The sequence below is a fragment of the Astatotilapia calliptera genome, chromosome 18 (genome assembly GCF_964374335.1).
Source record: "Astatotilapia calliptera chromosome 18, fAstCal68.1, whole genome shotgun sequence".
Classification (NCBI taxonomy): domain Eukaryota; kingdom Metazoa; phylum Chordata; class Actinopteri; order Cichliformes; family Cichlidae; genus Astatotilapia; species Astatotilapia calliptera.
In genome coordinates this window covers 7,047,096-7,067,033 of record NC_137439.1, presented here as the reverse complement: position 1 = coordinate 7,067,033, position 19,938 = coordinate 7,047,096, and the positions used below count along the sequence as shown (strand labels likewise).

At 39.5% G+C, this 19,938-nt stretch overlaps 1 protein-coding gene across 4 annotated transcripts in view; it reads right to left on the bottom strand.

Moving 5' to 3' along the window:
• The window catches only part of LOC113009960 (nuclear receptor coactivator 2-like), a 50,157-nt gene that overhangs the window by 20,084 nt on the left and 10,135 nt on the right, over positions 1-19,938 (bottom strand). For 3 of the 4 annotated variants that reach the window (XM_026148667.2, XM_026148671.2, XM_026148670.2), the window contains exons 2-4: positions 16,873-16,934; positions 3,476-3,586; positions 2,695-2,867 (exon numbers count right to left, since the gene is read on the bottom strand). In XM_026148667.2, the coding sequence (XP_026004452.2) occupies positions 2,695-2,867; positions 3,476-3,567 (265 nt within the window). In that variant the 5' untranslated portion in view covers positions 3,568-3,586; positions 16,873-16,934. Of the gene's footprint in view, positions 1-2,694; positions 2,868-3,475; positions 3,587-14,795; positions 15,021-16,872; positions 16,935-19,938 lie in introns of those variants that run through there. The other variant, XM_026148668.2, reaches the window with a different exon arrangement.

The window sequence follows — 19,938 nt, the reverse complement described above, 5'->3', positions numbered from 1 at the left end:
TTAAGCAGAGCGTTGGTTTTTTTTTATCACTGGTGTTTTTGCATTTGAGTGAGAACCAAGGACACGGCACACTCATATGGTAGTGCACGCTCACTACACAAATACTCATCATCTAGAATTTTACCCTGCAGTAAGTGTAAATATGAGCTGTGAGCCAAAGAGCATAAACACACACCTTGTCGCCTGACTATCATGAATGGGTACGTACAATGCTATTTTCTCACCTGTTTGTTTCTGTGAGCTTTCCATCAGGTGACATGTGACATGTTTTTTTGTCTGAATTCATAACTTTTGTGTGAAATCGACCTCAGCAGGTCAAAAAGATGCAGACAATAGTGGCTCTCTGAAGTTGACCAGGCAGCTGTGTGTATTATCTGTTTGTATGTGTGTGTGCGTGTGTGTGCTTATTCAGCTGTTGTTTTCAAATGCAAACTGCGCCATGACACATGGACACCAAGTGGCTGACCACAGGAACTAAAAGAGAAGAGGGGCCATGAGAAAATGAGTGATGAAGCCAGCAAAGATAAGAGATAAAGATATGGGCAAGAGAGACAAATGGAAGTACAGAGATAAGACAGAGGCTGTGTAGGAGACATGAAAGATACAACAGGTTAACAGAAAGAGGAAAGGAAAATATAGAAAATAACAGAAGAATAAAAGAGTGTATAAAACAAGACAAACAAAGAAGAAAGAAGAAAATACAAGGAAGAAAAAAGGATAAAAAAGAACAGAAATGAAAGGACAAACACATGAAAAAGAAGATAAAAGGATGAGGAAAAAGAGTGGGTAAAGCAAGCTCGGGAGGGAAAGAAAAGAGGAGAAAGACGAGGATAAGGAAGGATAAAATTACATCAAGGTTGAAAGAGTGAATAAACAAAAGGGAGAAAAGAAGAGAAGAAAAACATGAAGAAAATGACTGAAAGGAATTAAAGTAGACTGAGGAAGGGTGAAAAAGGAGATAAGGACATAAAAGAATTAAAAAGGAAAGGAAAGGAAAGCAAAGGAAAAGAAAGAACCTGGTAGGATGAAGAAATGAGGGAAGAAGTGATGATGAAAAATGTGGCGTTAAAGTGAAATGACATTGTAAAAAGGGGGACTCGTGTTTTAAAAAAGCAACGGGTGAAGACTGAGATGTGGTGAGAAAAGTTGGGAGATAAAGGAAGAGGGCTAAAGGGAAGACGTGCAGGAGCTGAGGAAATCGTGAGACTGTGATGAAGGCAGGTCTGCCCGCTTTCCTCTGAAGACTCACATCATGTTGGTCAGTGTTACATAACAGCCCTGCCTCTGTCTGTCTGTCTCACCATCATCACACACACACATTGTCATTATTGAGTCTGTGTTTACACTCACATTTCCTCTCTCCGCATCGGTCTGTCGAGTCTACTGCAGGTCCTAGAAGATGGGGACTTACATGCAGGACGGAGCCAGAGTTTTTGTTTTTCAAGACTTAGGTGTTAAAGTTATGCTAAAAGACAGTTTTGTGCTGACAGTTGTCATTAGTGTGGTTTCCTTTTGTACAGTTAAACACGTAAGAAGAGCAGAAAGCCATTTCAATAATTACATGTTCAGTTTATGTGCTTGCAGCACTTAAGTTGTTACAGACTTAATATTATTTATGCTTCTTCGCTTCCAATGTCAACGCTTTCCTCAGGCAATTGTTCCATGTTTGTGACTGTGAAAACATGAATAGACTCTCTTTGATTATGAAACTGTCATCTGAGAGTTTGATCTTCCTTGAACTTCCTGCTTTCGTTAGAAGGTGAAATTTTCTCAACTTATCTGGACTCATTAAAATAGATTGCTGAACAGATTCTCTCTTAGGCACTTCCAGGCACTGGTTTTCACCAAAAGGAGTAGTTGTTATTCTTAAAACATTTATTATTACACTTGTATAATACAATTTCTGCTAACATGGTCTTTTTCATAACTGTCCTCATCATATTCTTCTTCAGGGCTTCTATCAGTAGTCTCTAAAGTAACTCCTACCAAGTCAGGGAGTTTTTTTGGGGATGTTAGGAGTTCGTTTTTTTTAATGTGTATAAACTGGAGTCGTAATTAAGGCAGATGAAACTATTCAGCACGTGTGCGAGTTAACTTTGAGGTTAACTGTGATTTGGTACTTTTCTTCACAACAGGAACATCTTTTGCTAGAAATTCTCCATCGATTGTAGTGTTGTACTTACTTTGGAGATATTGTGACTTTTTGTAAATTTCTGTAATTGTAAAACTGGTTAACGACCAAAAAGATAAAAACGGAAATGCTGACAAGTCAAAAAACGAGTGTGTGGCTTTGCTTGCCCTTGTTAATGAGCTGTTCATCATGACTCAGCTAGCTATCGGCTTTTCTTGCCTTCAGTCATTAATTATAAATGCTAGCAGGCTGGCTTTAGGGATAAACTGTCTATCTGACAGTGGCACTGCCATCTTGACAACCACTGAATGGAACTGTCACAGGAGGATAGATTCTAATGGCTTTGGTAATGGCCAGACTTTCCCCCAGCAGTTAGTTTTGACTATTTGACTGTTGTTTGTAATTACGTTGGGGGATCCCCTGCCTTTTCCTCTTATTTGTAAATGTCACCCTGAACGCTGGCAAATCAAAAACATCTGGGTGTCTTTGGTTTTCCAAGCACAAGTGCCAAAGCACATTTATTAACATTTAGTTATTATTATTACACAAGAGCATATCCTCACCCTGCTCCTTGATCTGCCTGATCTGCTTCACCGTCTCCTTGAGGATGGCACATTTGTCCGGCTTGACGTTAAGGTCGTCCATGTCGTTGATGTTGGCAAAGATCAGCTCTGCCAGTTCCTCGATGTACTTGTTCTCCTGCTCCCGGTTTCTCCTCTCAGTGCTCCTCTTAGGGCTGGAGGATAAGGAGGGAAATGACGACATCATTGAAAGAAATTAATGAAGTCAAAACCACAATAACTGCAACGGTGCTGCGCTGTATGATAATATAGCTGTGATATAACAGCCGAGGACTTTGCTGCACCGTGCAGTAATCTTACACTGAGTTTCCAAAAACGTTTCTACATATCCGAGAGTTACTCGCGTGCTCTCCATACTGACTACTTCTCTTTTCGGAGACAAAGAGACACTTAGTAAAATTAAGTTCTTAACCTCCGACGCAACATCAGTGTGTCCTCATTATAGTCTGCAGCGTACCATCAAACAACAGTTCATTCAGTCAACTTGTGGTATACAAAGATGCTGCAGCAGCATTTTTCTATAGTGACCCACATTAATCACTCCCTTTTCTTCTTAATGAGCCATAAACTATCATGCCATTTATAACTACTTACTTATTTATTTAATAATGTGTCAAAAATCTAACCAACCAAAATGAGGAGCTATATAATTAATAATCAAGTGTTCTATAAGGAAGTAATAAGGCTTTAGTTCTGATTAATTGTTATTGTCATTTATGTATTACAGTGTATCATGAGGCTGTGTGGTGGATAAAGGTTTTACCTGGGCCCCAGGAGGTCTGACTGACAGTCCTTCCTCTTCAGAGAGTCTCCCCCTCTGGGGGGCTCTGGGGTGTCCCCCCTCCCACTACTCATCTTCAGCAGATATCAGCACCTGGAGGCAGAAAAGCAAACCCGTGCAGATTGTAGTTAGAGTTTGGTGTTTAGCGTGCTTATTGTTACATATAAAATTGGTAAATAATGCGTACATATAGCCCTCTGGAGTGTACAGGTGGATGCTGGGGTTATTGAGGAATTGAAGAAGACTGGGATGAGAATTTAGACCGAGTATGCTCTCCATATGACACAAGGAATGTGAGACACGTTATGAGTGCATGTAGTGGTGCAGATGGAGCTGCCTGCCTGGAGAACTGTGGCTTGAAGGCTTAACTTCATTTAAAATCACCATAAAATAAAACATAAGTTACATGTTTTGGCATAAACAGCAACTATCAAATATAAAGGTACAACAGTATAATAACCACGGACTTGTTTAAGCAATACAAAGGTAGATCAGTTACTGGAGCTGCCTGTCATAATATTTAAATTCTCACAGCAAGAGTACAAGCCTGAAAACTATAGAGTCCTTTGGACATTTATGTGTTCATGATTTCAAACGTATCCAAAGTGTTTACAGTAAATCTCAATAAACAAAGACATAACCTCGATGCGCCAGATTGAAGCAGCACAAGTGCAGCTGAACACCGTGGACACTAAATCCTTAAAAACTGACGGTGAAGAGTGCTCGTCTCACTCCTTGATGAACTTCACTTCATTATTTATAGGCAAAAGTTAATGCGCTGAAGATGTACACACACTGCATTTTGTATAATGAGGGAGTGCGCTCGTGACTCCCGAACACAATGTGCTATTGTAAAGTGCCCGCAGGCAATGTGGGAGGCCCAGTGGGAATACAGTAGGTGTCAATAATTACTTCAGTTAGAAACAGCTAATTCATGTAGGCATTCACTGTTCTTACATGAACATTTATGGTGTTTGAGTCAAAGGCATTCAGTAGCAGTCATAATGACGACAGCCAAGTTGTTTAAAGAATATTTTTGTCATCTTGAAAGAATTGGGTAAGACCGAAAAGAAGCAAAGTATAGACAGGTGGAAAGGCATTTAAATTAAACACTTCTTGGCAGGGAAAGTTACACCATATGGTCACCTCATGTGGCTAGACCTACAAAACACTGCTTACAAAACCCTTGTTGGTCTAACATGGTCAACTCTCTGATTTCTCCCTCAGTTTTACTTTAAATTACTCAAATTGCAGATGTGTGTTATGGTAGCTGTTTGGCGCTTAGTTCTGTTTTCCAAGAAACGGTTAAAAATTGCTTCAGGTTCAGGCCTTTCAAAGGACTGGCGTGTCCTTTTTTGTTAATATAACACAGGTTTGGAGTTGAGGTAATAAAAAGGACATACTGATTACAAATTGACAGAATAGATGTGACAAACATCTGTTATCTTTAACAATCATTTGCAGATGAGACAGACTCCAACAGTTACAAGCAGGAGCAGAGGCAGTGTCTGTTAGGACAGTCGGGCTTTAAGGCCTTTCAACGGGCCAGCCCATCACCTGACTATTACATAACAGGCCGTCAGAGGGGCTGATACTGTGCAGATAAAGGCAGGATAGAGGGATAAAGGAAAGAAAAACAGCAGGGAGGGAGATGGAGAGTAAAGAGAGACAAAAAGAAAGAAACCTATAAAGGAAGAAATAAATAAGGGCCTGCAGAAACATTTTCTCACACAGCCTTCAAGCTGGCAAGTGTAAGTGTTGCAGAATAATACAAGTGGAAATGTATGGGGTAACAGGAGGAAGAAAATAGGAGGAGGAGCATCTGCTGTTCTGAATTAGCAGGCTTGAGGAAGGAGGAAAATATATCCCTATTACACCAAGAGAGCAGAAAATTATCAATAATGTGATTTAAAAAAAAAAAAAGTAATTAAAAAAAAAATCAGACAGTCAGTTTTTGCCAAGTGGTGTCTTTGGCTGTGGATGTGGTGATAGTTCCCACAATGCAAAGAGAGCCCTTGTTAATGAGCTGTTATCATTGTGATTCAGCTAGCTATCAACTTTTCGTGCCATCAGCCAATTTTTAGAAAAGCTAGCAGGCTGGCTTTAGGAATAAAATGTCTGTCTGACAGTGGCACTGCCATCTTGACAACCACTGAATGAATTTGTCTCAAAAGGACTGATTATAATGACTTTGTTTATGGCCAGACTTTCCCTCCAGCTACACCAGCAGTTCCTTTGAACCGTTCAACTTCTGTTTTGTAATTACTTTGTAATTACTCTTCCATCTACTACTACCAACATGCTAGACTACATATAGCATTGTACCTGCTAAATATCAGTGTGCTAGCAATGTGACCATTCGACTGTCCTGTTATTAGGCTACAAGCACCACCAGAGCTGTGGATCCTTAGCCGTCCTATGATTTGTATAAATGTGGAGGAAGAAACACACATATACACTGCAAAGTTATTAAAAATAGAACGACATTAACGTCCCTACTGTAGGTTACATGATGACACTTAATGGTGGGTGATGGTTGCTGATTGATGACTAGAATATAATTAAAAGAGCAGGTCCACGTGAAATACAGAAGATTTCAGCAGTGATGAGGGTCATGGTGAAAGACAAACATCTCTGTCCACTTGGCCACCGTAATTACCCTTTCTAATGCCTTCCCATACACAGGCATTAGACTGAGAACACGCGTCATGTCTGGTAGCCAGTAAGTTAAAAATATAACTTAGACTACTTTTTTTGGTCAGGTCAACCATGAGAAAGCAAACAGTCTAATAAACAAAACAGGAATTTGAAATTTTGTGCTGCCTTCTGAGTCAAAGCAGCTTTTTGATATCTTTTCTGAACATGAAGCAGTTCAAAGAAAATCTATTACCCATTTTGGCTCCTGCTGACTTACATCATTAAATTATTGAATTGGGGGTCAACAACTTTGTTTTTTTTTTGCTTTCGTTGCATCTGTCGTTTGATGGAAGATAGTTTATTAGCTCTCTATAGTATCAATGGCATCTTTGTTCCCTTTTCAGCGTTATAGGTCTTCATTTTCAACTCACTTTCATTTATATAAAGCCAAATTACAATAGTCACCTCAAAAAACCCACCAATCAGATCACCCCCTATTAGCCAGCACTTGGCGACAGTGGGAGGGGGAAGGAAGAACTCCCTTTTAACAGGGAGAACCTGCAGCAGAACCAGGCTCTGGGAGTGGCAGACATCTGCCATGGCCAGATGGAACCAGAGATTAATAATACCTGATGAATAAATACTCTGTGGTTTATAAACTCAGAGTGAAAAAAGGTGAGCGAAGCAGAAACACACAGTGCATCATGGGAAGCCCCCAGGAGCCCAGGCCTATTGCAGAAAACCTAAGGGAAGATTCCAGGTGACGTGATCTAGCCCTAACTACAAAAAAGGATAGTTTTAAGTCTAATCTTAAAAGAAGTGAGGGTGAGGCTGGTTCCACAGAAGAATGGCCCAAAAGCTGAAGGTACTGCCTCCCACTTTACTTTTAAATATCCCACAAGTAAGCCAACAGTCGTAGAACAAAGTGCTCTACTGGGAAGGTGCGGTAACATGAGGTCTTTAGGATAAGATGGGGCCTAAAAATTCAAGACCTTGTATGTGAGGAGAAGGATTTTAAGTTTCTAAATTTGACTCTAGATTTAACAGGGAGCCAGTGTAGAGGAGCTCATATGGGAAAACGTTTATACTTTCTAGTTCCTGTCAGTACTCAGCAGCTGATTTAAAGTTAGCTTTGCAAACATATTTTGCTAACACAAATTGATGCCAAGTTGATCAACTCTCACGTGGCATATGCAAATGAACAGAAAGTCATTTGACAATACCCACTTCTTTCCTAATAGTGTAATCAGCATCCTAATAAACAAGGAAATTACAACGTGTGAGTTAATTACTTGATTGTCAATCATTGCTGGAGATATTTAAATTTAAACGTCAAGTACCAAAACTAACCTTCCACCCTCGAGCTGTGCAAGACATCCATTTACTTGGATTAAGTAGGAAAAAAAGGAAACACCTCTCTAAAAGTTAATTAAACAAAGGTTAGCGACGTCAAGTGTGATGTTAGTTTCAAAACAAAGAGTCTTATTATGTTCAGCGGACGGTGAAGTTAACGTTATCATCACGAGAGTCCAGCACGCTAACCTCAAAAGTTGATGAAAGCCTCGCTTAAAGATTCAGTCAATCAGAGAAAGGTACACACACACACACACGCACGCACGCACGCACACACACGCACGCACACACAAAGTCACTTTACTCCTCACAATCAGCTTCACTAAAATACTTCAATCAATGTCTGAAGTACATACACATGTCCAAATCCACAAGAACATCCATGAGACATGTGGCATAAAAACACAGAAAGACACACACACAAACACACACGTGCACACAATGAATTAACACTAATGTAGCCTGCGACAAAAGCCTTTACCCCGCTCAGCCCGATACTAATGCAATCAGAGGAGCCAAGAGCTTCGCAAAGTGAAGCCATTTAAAAACAATTTGAGAAGCAGAGAAGAGCCAGGGCCAGAGGGTCAAACCAGCCATTAAGAAATTAAAGCTGAGGATTGATCACTGCCTGCTTAAGTGGACCCTGTCTCCAGTAGAAACCACGGCTCCTCAGTTTCTTTGTTTTCAGTTTGTGGGGATGGGGGTTACAGAGGTGAGTGCAGGGTGAAGCTTTCACTTATGTGTTTTTGTTGTTTACTTCCCTTACTTATTTTTAAAGAAGAGGAAACGGACACATCTGTAGTCTCTGTTTAGTTTGAACAAAACACTGGGTTTAAATCTCTATGTCTGCAATCAGATGAGTGGATCAGGGGCATTATCATTTAGTTAATACAAACTACCTTTGCGGCCTTCAGCTTTCCAGGAATTTCCCCATAATTCCCACTGTGCAACAGAGGTATAGAGCATGTAGGTATTGGATTGCAACCACATGGAAATCAGGTGGGAAGAAAAAAAGATGAGCGATAGCACACCCGACTCCCATTTAGAAGTAAACAAAAATAGCACACTGAGTAAAAACCTCTGGAAAATCTGTTACTACTGTAAATTAGAGATAATTACAAGACCTGTTGTTCAGCAGGGAATGGCTGGGAAGTCAGGAGGATGCCACAATCACCATATGCATGACAGACCTACTCTGACCAAATGATAGTTGTCATGGAAGTAAAACGCACTATGGATTGTTATTAAGGTAATGAGTCATCCCCAGGCTTTAGTGTGCAGACTAATTGAGGTTTTCAGCGTGTAACAAAAAAAAAAGAAAAAATAACAACGACCACGCAGTCTTATGCAATGACTGACAGCACAAAATTAAAGCTAATGTGGTTTTTTGTTTGTTTTTTTGCAGGAATAGTGGAAAACCTGCATGTTTATTCTTAATGTCCTAATACATTTACTGTGCAAATGTCAGAGTTTTTATCCCCAGAAATTAATTGAGTCCGTCAGTTAATGTTACGCACAATTTAGCTCGCCGTGGGTGGCTGCTCTATTGAAGCTCCTCCTGGAGATCTTTGCATTTTGTGAAAAGGATTTACATCTTACTATAATGATCATAAAGTATGCATGCATCACTCCTCCCAGACACATTAATCCATCCGGATTCAATTCATTTCATGTATAAAGCGCCAAAACACAAAAAGAGTCACCTCAAGGATGAATAATTAACATATATATGTGTAATTTCATACATTTGCGAAGCATATAAGCATGGTAGGTAGTACTATTAGTAGTTATTATACTCTCTCTTATAGTACACCTTCAAAAAGGTTGATGACAAAGGATGATATTTAAGACTTTACACAAACCTTTGACCCTGAATCCTCCCTTAGTTACGCTGCAGTAGGTCTAGGGTGCTGGGGGCTTCCCATGATGCACCGAGTGTTTCTTTTTTACTCACGATATGTTTATTCACCACTCTGCATTTAATCATTAGTTATTATTCATCTCTGGCTCTCTTCCACAGCGTGTCTTCATCCTAACTTCCTCCCAACTGGTTGCAGCACATGGCCGCCCCTCCCTGAGCCTGGTTCTGCCGGAGGTTTCTTCCTGTTAAAAGGGTGTTTTTCCTTCCTACTGTCACCAAAGTGCTTGCTTAAAGGAGTCAAATGATTGTTGGGGTTTTCTCTGTATTATTGTAGGGTCTTTACCTCACAATATAAAAATGCCTTGAGCCAATGTCTTCCTGATTTGGTGTTACATAAAACTGAATTTAATTTACTTTTTATTCCTTGCAGATCAATATTAAATTTTATTTTCAAACCTCTAGAAATAAAAAAAAAAAATAAAACCGAATAATTATTTTTATGAATGCAACCTGTGAAGAGGAGTCACAGCTACAAATGCAGTACAGTCCACTATAATAGAAGACTAGTACTTCAGTGCCTTGTTTCCCTACTACTGCTAGTGCAAAAACAAAGAACTAAATGATAAAAATCAGGATCAATTTAGCAATCAGACACCAGTGGGCTTGACAGAGGTATTTGGTAGTAAGGACCCTCCTCCCTTTGGTGTCTGTAAACTGTTAAGGCTGTTGTCTAAAAGCCAGAAAACCCACAAACATAAAGTAGATTTAATACCCTGCTGTAGCTGGATTAAGAACACTGGCTTCTCCCACACTGAAAGGCCTGCGACATATGCACAGTGAGCGTGTTTGTGTATGTGGCTTTCTACGTGTTGGCGTGTCCACGTCAACAAGTCCAATCTCTTTATGTACATCTCGGCTGTTTGGTGCCACGGTGATGCTGAGCAGGTGACTCTATGGTTGGCTCTTCTCCAGTTACTGGTGACAATTTGTATTGTGCATATCTAGCTTTATTTCTCTGAGTAGCTACAATATTTGCTTTCAATAACTATTTAGTCATTTCAAGTAACCACTACCTTAAATGACCAAATAGCTTTTGATTTACTAGAAAGAGTCGCCACAAAGAGAAAGACAGCAGTGGATGAACTGGTACAGCTGCTTTCTTTTTTGACGCCTGAGGCTCGTTGGAGCCGAGTCAGCAAATATTCAAACAATATTAGACTTTCCAGTAGGCTGTTTAACTGAGCTAACACAAATCAGCACTAACACCAGTTACCAGTTAGACTACACATATGTGCCAAAAAGGATAGATTCTACAACATGGCTTAAGGATGATAACACACAGGTGCTCTGCTGAGCTTTGCAGATGCACACATACTGCTGCCACTTAGGGAAATGGCCATGATACATGGAATAACCGGTTATGTGGGCTATTCTTGTTCATGTTTGTTCTTTTGTTGGTCATTAGCTTTGCTGCATTGTAGTCTAAAGTCATAATATACAAAAATGTATTTGTAGTGTAATGAAACTAAATGTCAAAAACTATATAAACTGTCCATCTTTCTTGCTTGTTGCACCTTTGTGTGTTAAACTCTGTTGTCGTTCCTTTTCTTGCTCCACTAACCTCTCAGAAAAGAAGCATTTGAGAGCATAAGACCATATGAAAAAAAAACCCTAATGCGTGTCAACAAATAAGAAGAAAACAAACCTAATTAGATTCATGTTAAATTTCAGTCCAGTAATGATTAATGATTAAACAAACTCTGTTTTGTTTGTTTCCTCAACATAAATCATATGTGACATATGTATATTTGATACAGATGTCACACTAAGCCTTATTTAAGAAGAGCTTTTTTATTTCCTGCTTATATCAAGCCTTTCATCTTAATTGGATAGTCCATAGCATAGCTAACATTACGACACACATGGATATAGCTAAAGAGCTGTTCAAACAATTTAGGTCATAATACTATCCTACACCTCAATCAACATCCTGTTGGAAGACCAAACGAAATCATCCAACAGCATCGTCTTCACAGCTCCAACATGTCAGTAAATCTTTAGTTTAATTCAATAAATATGATCGTTTGTTGGTATAGCTAATTGACCTCTTGCAAAATATTTTCTCATGAAAGGGAACAAGAAATTGAAACATTATGAAATTTTCTCTTTTGTTTTCTTTTTGTAATTCTTCTTTTTCTTCTTTTAACATCAAAAAATCTGTACATCAAAGATTTGAAATCCCAGAACAGATGTTGCACCTCAAGAACAAGAGGAAAAAACACTATGAAAGGCTTTGAGAGGGTTGCACAGTCTGACTTCCACTTCAGCTTTCACAGTGTTGTTTCTTTCCAGTGTATCCATTACGCCCATGTAGTGGATGCAAATTTGACACGAGTATACGTCTATCCCTACAGCCGGTTTTCCACCTGAACACACAGGAGTTTCTCAGCCAATCAAGCCCGTCAAACATTTGGTCACAGTTACCTCTCTTGCCACCTGGTTGCCCAGACCTTCTTTTATTGAAGTGTCAAAGTTTCCAAAGACTTTTTGACGCTGTTGTGTTGGAATGAAAAGCAAATGCCTTTCTGTGTGCTGAGAAGTGAGTCCCCGTAAAAACCAAGCTGTACAAACTGGCTCACTTCAACCAGCACTCCTTTTTTTTTGTCTAAATAATCACCCCCACCACCATAGCTCAGCCACCTTAGCTCAGTCTTCTTTCTGTTCCCCTTTTTTTTTTTTTTTTGCCATCTTCAACGTCATCACATCAACTTGAGAAAAATCTTGTTGTTACTAATAGATTACAATTAGAATGATCCGATCAAATTTGAACTAGAGTTAAATAGCAAATTATCTGCACATCTCTGTCTCTATAATTCTCCCAAAGTTAGAAAAGGGAACAAGAGGCAAAACAAGCAGAAACTCAACTGTATTGACAGAAACCCAAGAAAATCAGCTGAGTGAAAGATGATCTGATGCAAGTGCCGTGCAGAAATGCCACAGTAATTATCATAGCATCAAAATGGAGGGACATTAAAAATAATAACTCTAAATAAACTGTTCACAGATGGCTTGTTAGCTGGCTAGATAGCCAGCAGCTGCTCATTACTCGGCATGTGCAGCTTCATGTAATGTGAGAGCGTGATCGATTATAGACAGGAATCAATAACATTGAACATGCCTGCCTGGATGCTAACTCAATTGCGAGTGCATACACACGCATACGCACACACACACACTAATGCACACTCACTAAAACACAAACAAAAACGCCATGCTTCTACATGGACAAACATGATGATAATCACACACACACACACACACACACATACACACACAAAAGAGTTTCTGCTGTAAACACTGAAACTGAGCGGCTGCTTAACAGCACAGAACAAAAACATCGGGGCCGCCTCGGCACTGCAGTTTACGAAAGACACCAAAGGAGAACTTATGTTCCTCTAATGTGCAGAATCATCCTACATGCATTAAAAACAAACACAAAACATAAAAGTGGTGCTTGTCGAGACACAGACGGAAATAAAGTGATTGTTTTATGTCATCATGAAATCTGGACTCCTAAATATGATTTCTGCCTCTTCTCAGCTCAAGTTTCAAGTTCACAGTACAGGGCCGGTGGTTTGAAACTCTTCTGAAAAGCCATTCAAAGCTCTTTTGATCTTTCAGTATACTGTAGTGTAATACTGCTTTGGTTGTACAGCACCTTTCATGCAACATGTGCGGCACTAAAAAAATGAGGATGCAGGTTTGATGAAAGAGCAAACAAGTAACGATAACAATTACACAACACACAAAGGCATTTTGTCATAACAGTTTGTGACAGGAGAAGCCCTGCTTTTAATGGGTGTTTAAATGTTTAAATCACTAATATCATCAAGTAGGATATTAGCTGAAAATGAGGGAGCATCTCCAGTTCTCATTTTTGGTGTGATTTTGGCTACCCAGCAGTAGAAAGGACACAAGGCAGTGGCTGGTCCTAAGCCTTTGAGCAAGGTGACTTTTAAAAGAATCAATTCTGAGAGATAAGGGAGCCAGTACAGTGTTCCCAGGTCTGGAGTGATGTGGTCCCTCTTCATTGTATAACATATGCAGAATTCAAGACAAACCTTACCACTTTTATCCAATTTAAACACTGTGCTAAACACTAAAATGCTGCTTTCTTTGCAGTTAGCAGTAAATCCCTTTTTATGACATGGGAAGACACCACAGCTCATATCAGACATGATTAGACGAATTCACCGGTGAGGTAGGCAACTTTAAAAAAGCCACACAAAGTGAAAGCAAAAACTCCTAGATAGAGATAGCAGAGGAGTTTCACGTTGTTCTACTGGCCCAGAGGTCAAACTCCACCTTCAGCTCCCTGAGTGACTTATCAGCAGAAGCAGCTAGTGTCTGTGTGAAAATTAACATGCAGTCACAGCCCAGTGACCCCATGAAACGCCAGCTGTTTGCATTGTGCTTCAGAAAGTTGTCTTTCAAAGTTTAACCTCTAAGATTGCTCAAGTTTGGCGCTGGTATGTGTGCCTTTGTGAGAAAAGCAGTCATGGATTTTTCAAACGTGGATCGCTGTGCTCACTTGGAAACGAAACATTCTGGTACACTAAAGATTTATTTAAGTGTTCCTCTACTGAAATTTAATATCCTGTGTAAAAACTGCCGTTGGGAATTAGTTAAAATGATTAAAACTGAACTGACACCTCACTAGCTAAGAATATTAACAAGTCCACCCCTTTTTTTCCCTTTAACTGCGAGCTTGTCATTACGAAACTGAGCATTTGCAAAGCGACTTCACAAACCTGTGAATTTTACACTCGGCCAACTTGCTGCTTTCTGGGTGAGTTTTACCAACAGTTGTTATTGAAGCGCAGAAAACTGAGTAAACAGTTGGCTGGTTAGACCTCAGGTGACAGAGCAGCTTCGGGCCTGCTGACTGTGCACTCTGCGTGTGTGGCCAGTCATTCATAACCACTCCCATTGCAACATGCACACACACGCTCGCACACACGCTCGCACACACAAAACCACAACAACAATACATGACAGCTCAAAGTCCAAGTATGACTGGGATAGTCACACCTACTGTGAGCATCAGAGCTCATCATTGTGGGCTAATAAAGAAACATGGGGATAACATAATATAAAGTTAATTTCTGTCATTCACATTAAATAAACATTAGCTCAGATATGTCCAATCAAAGCATGAGTGACTGACAGGTGCTTTAAAGCGGGACATAACTTCTGATTGATTCAAGTTAACAAGAAGTAGCTGACGACACTGCTAAACATTGCTTCTGTTTAATGTCATCATCTGAGACATATGGAAAAAAAGAGTGTGTTCTTAAATATAGTGTGTCAACCAACCTTATAGACTTTGCCTTTTAATCTACTGTCAGCATGAAACAGAACGAAGCAGATCAGAGTCTGAGCATTGCTTACCTTTGCTTTGGTTAAAACAGTCCATAACAGGTCCAGAGCCGGCTAAACATCCCATGCCGGCCGGGCAAACACACTGGTTTTCACAGCATACACACACACACACACGCACAACCATACACTCGTTTTGTATTTCCCCTCGCTTCTCTGTGAGATTATTCCTGTGTGTGTGTGTGTGTGTCTGTGTGTATGTGTGTGTCATCTGCCTCTAATGACAGCTGACAAACTACATGCCGCAAATCCTCTCTCTCTCACTCCCTCCCTCCCCCTTGCTCTCTCTCTCCCCCTCTCTCGCTTGTTTTCCCCTCCCCCCATCACGTAGAAACACACACATACACACACTCCTCCCTGTCTCCTCCCACAACACAGGAACACACTCCTCCCTCCTCTCGCTCACAATCGTTCTAGGCACTGGATGATTTACATGGCCTATTGTTCTGTAATTCTGGATGGCTTTTATTATTTTAAAAAAATACACTAATCATTACCGTCTATGACATTTGTTACAAAACAGTCAAAGTACAAAATGTGTTACTTTATCACTAGTTGCAACACTTTTCACAAACTTGCAATGCTTACATGCAGATGTTCAAAAAACTGCAAATATTTGGCAAAATGAGAAATGTGAGTGCTGTCAGAATTTACGGGTGCCTGAATATTTCTGTCTATTTTTGGCGAACAAGAAGAACAAAAAAATAAATACATACATACATTTTCTATTATTCAAACTTGCGCACAACTTTCAAAACTGAAGCAGAAAGAGATGTCTGTCAGAAACAGTGAAGCCAGTGAGTGACAGAGAAAGACTATTACATTCAGCACTTGCATAATAAGCATTGTCCCTGCTTGTATAATAAGCCCTACATGAAGGGAGATGGCAAAAACACAGACACACACACAAGTGAAATGAGTCACAGAAAAAAGAGACAAACACACACTAAGAGGTAATTTTACAAATGGCTAAAGCTCTAAGAGCTTTGCGCACACATACAGCTACTCCATACTCGCACAAAAATTGCTAGGTTAACTGTCACCCTCGCTTAAAACATACGGTCCTTCTGTGTTTTCACTTTCCATGTTCTTATGTCAGGATGTCCCTGTTTTGCTTTATGAGCTGTTGTGGTTTCTATGAACTGCTGTAAATAATGTCTGACGGTGTTCCTTACCTTTGATCCAGTGATGCTCCTTTTGGTTTAGTTTCATGTTTTAAGTTTTAATGATCCCAACCAAATGTTCAGATGGTTGTTTTTTTTTAAGAGCTTAAAGTTTAAGCTCACAGTGGCAGATTGATGAGTGCTGTGAAACTGAAAACTTTGGGGTTTTGTTTTCTTTTTTTGCATTTTCTACTCTGCAAGTTGCCGTGTTAGAAGGCGATTATACTCTGACGTGCAAAAGTGGATGAGTAGTCCTGTTATAGTGCTGTGAAAGTACCCTTAAGTCCGGTTGAAGGGTACATGTGTAGCACAACGAATAAACTTGAATCGAATCTTAAAGGACTTGAACTCCATCACAAATACACTGACTGAGGAATGACCTTTGAACTTCTCCTGCAAATGTACTTTTCCCGATGCCATGGCACTGATATTTGGCCATGCAATATGCTATTTAATTATATTTGGTTATAGAAAATCAAACAAGAGTGCCGTTACAGTACAATGGTCTACCATTGTCACTGGCCAATATCATCACTGCTAATGTCAGTATATTGGCAAGTAAGTAGGAATTTAACTTGGTCAGTGGTCAATATATCTGATGTAACACCCCAGTTTTGCACCGGATAAATGATGTTGGATGGTGTGATGAAGGGGTGAAACACAGGCCAGTTGTGTTGTTAAAACAGAGATTTGCTTCCCTTAGCACAAAACCAAACATACAAACCAAAAAAAAACTCAAATAAAATTCAGTGTTTTATAGAATCTGTGCATCTGCATGTTGAACTCCACTGCATCCCTAAATAATTTTTTTTTCTGTATCACTTGCATTGTAATTTAACATATATATGTACTGATATATGCTATATTTGTATTGCATCCTATTGTAATACAGCAAAACACTATCTTAACATAAAGATTCTGCTTACCTGATTTGCAAAGCATCATGGGTAAACATCCATAAAGATATGGCAACATCATTCAGTTATCTCTGTGAGACACATGAAACAAAAACAAAGATAAATGTTAAGTTTGTGTTTGAAAGGTTGGGCCGAAACAGATTTCTTAAATAGCAATGTGTCTGACAGCTGATCCTAGAATCTGCACAATCTTTGTTTCTTTGCTTGTCTTTTAAAAATAGTTTTTTCGTTAATAACATTTCTTTCAGCCTTTTATTACTATGTTTACTGTGTCTATTACTATGTAATACTTTGAAAACAGGATCCCAGATTGAAGGACCATAAAATGTATGCATGTCATCTTGTTCGTAGAAATACAGACACGTGGACAATGAATTATTGCATGTATAATGAACAGCTTAGGCACAAACTGAGAAAAATTGTAAGAAACTGGAAATGGCCAAAAATCAACGCAACATTAGCCAAGTTGGCGAAGCTTTTTATCCCTAATACAGATGAAGCTCTTAAGACACTGGATCATTCTCATAGCGCAAATTAGCATACGTCAATGTATTTTGTGTGACTATGAAGATGTAAACGGAGATGTGTCTTTCAAAATCCAGTGTTTATAAAATAATGTTTAGTCTCCAGGCTCACAGGTATAACAACCCCAGTGACATCATCAGGTTATTTTCTCAGAAACATAAAGCGTATTTTCACAGGATGAGAACTTCCCAAAACTAGTAATGTAACTTTAATATTAAACAATAAAGGCATACAAACACAAACACTGATGAGACATTCCCGTAAGTACTGAGTGAACGTTTTTTGACATCATATTGAGTTGCTAAAGTGCATGAATAATTATCACTTTCCAGGCATGAGACACACTTAAGTGAGACACATCACTTCATTTTACCACAAGAGTCAACCCATCATCAAGTACAGATGCAGGGCACGCCTAGATCAAATGTGTAAGAGTGTGTGCTTGCTAAATATGCTGCCGTCTTTTACAGGGTAAAATCATTTAGCAGAATTTAACCTTAATCATCACCCACCAGTTATGCTGGAAATCGCACTCCTGCCCACAATAACAAGGATACCTGCAGCTTTTCCCAGACAATGACCCTGCCTGGGAGGAAGATTCCGAGAGCTCGGAGGCCTTTTTCACACCGTGAGGTTGACCTGGAACAGTATGGTGCTGCTCCAGGTTCATCGAGTTCCCACTGGCTTTGGTTCATATTCAAGAAACATCCTATTTTATGAAACAACTGGTCTCCTTTTATTTGAACAGCTGAAGTGTAGTGGAAATCTACTTAAATCCCTCCCTAACGATCAGATATTTCAGAACCATTTTACAGCGTGCCCTTTCATTTTCATGTTGCAGACAACTATGTGCGTGTGTGTAAAGTCCAAAGTGTAGGTCACATGTCCTGCTGCTGTGGAAAGACAGAAAGAGCCTACCTGTTTACTGGATTTCAGTCACCCTCCCTCACATATATATCTGTTGTAATCAAGTAAAAACTCATTTTTTTCAGGAACTATTATGCATCACATACTCTCTGTGTTGAATCACATCCTCTTCCCCCCTCAGTGTTAAAAGGGATGGCAAATTAAAGGAAAACCCCACACTGTGGGTTTGAGTGACGATTTACCATCTCGTGCCCTAAGAATTCAACACAGAAGCGACACGTCCAGTGCAACAGCATAACAGACCTGCAAAATCCTCCGACTGTAGAAGTGAAGCGTTCAGTATTTTTCCATAATTTTCTGTACATCTTTACCAAAAGTCCTTGACAAGAACTGTTACTGTGACTTTGTTCTTTTCCACTTCTGACATAGTAGTAAATAAGTTATAAATACAATTTCACTAATACTGAGGTTTGGGGCTATGAACATTCACGTACTTATGTTTAAACAAATTCAGCGTTCGATGCAGGAAGCTGAAACTTGTTTTCCCTTAGAGACATAATGTGAAGCATCAAACAAAAGAATATGTCACAAAATAGGAATAAAGGCTAATGCGGCCACAGGGATGTACTGATCCAATATCAGACTGATCCGGACTCAAAAAGCCGACAGCTGGGCCAATCTATGCAATTCAAGCCTATGTTGTTGTGTGTTTAATAAAGTATGAATCAGTAGCAATGCACTGCTAGCAGGAGAGCTAACATAGCTCTCTCTCACTTGCTCTTGCACTCTCCCTCTTGCAATGTTCAGTCTAACACTTATTGGGAAATATTTATTTCACATACATTAACATAACACATTTTGTCAACTTGATTAATATTATTTCACCTCGCCTGCCTCTTGTCAGCTCCATGTAAACACATGTGTGCATGTGCATCTGTGTTTGTGTGTAGGTGCACTCACGGCGAGACTGAGAGCAGCGAAAGGAGAAACTAGTATGAAATGAAAGCTGTGGGCAGGGAAGATTCTAAATCTGAGCTGAAATGAAACTAGTGCAAAAAAGATTAGGCGAATAACATACACACTTTTTACTTTTATTTTAGATTGAATTCATCTTGGTTGTCTTGTCATTTATTACTAGACTTAATAAGCCTGTTACAATTTGTTTTACAAAGTCTGGAAAGCGAAAGCCAAGCCTGACATTGCCTTGCAGATAAAAGAGCAATTCCCAATTGCTTCCTCGTAGTAAAAGAATACAGTCCAGTCATTTAACTGGTATCAGTACTCGGTATCCGCATGCATTGCTCACTGTGGGCATGGACAGGGTTGACCAACCAGTTTTAAAAACATTATGATGTGTATAATGCAATATGTTGCAGCTTGAAAGTTTAACAAGTTAAAATAGATGAAATAAATGGAAGAGTCAAACCTACCAAATCGAGATCGTTAGCACAGTGGTAATGTGTTGCATGCTTGTGGTGTGTGTGTGTGTGTGTGTGTGTAGTTACTGTAATCAAGAACACCAAATGAAAAGTACTAAAAAGAAGAAGTTATTTTTTTTGGTCAGTGGCCAAATCTGAAACATCTGCTTGCTCTTCCCCCCGATTTGTTCACTGTTACTTAGTGTGTGTGTGTGTGTGTGTGTGTGTGTGTGTGTGTGTGCGTGTGGCAGCAGCATTCTCAGTC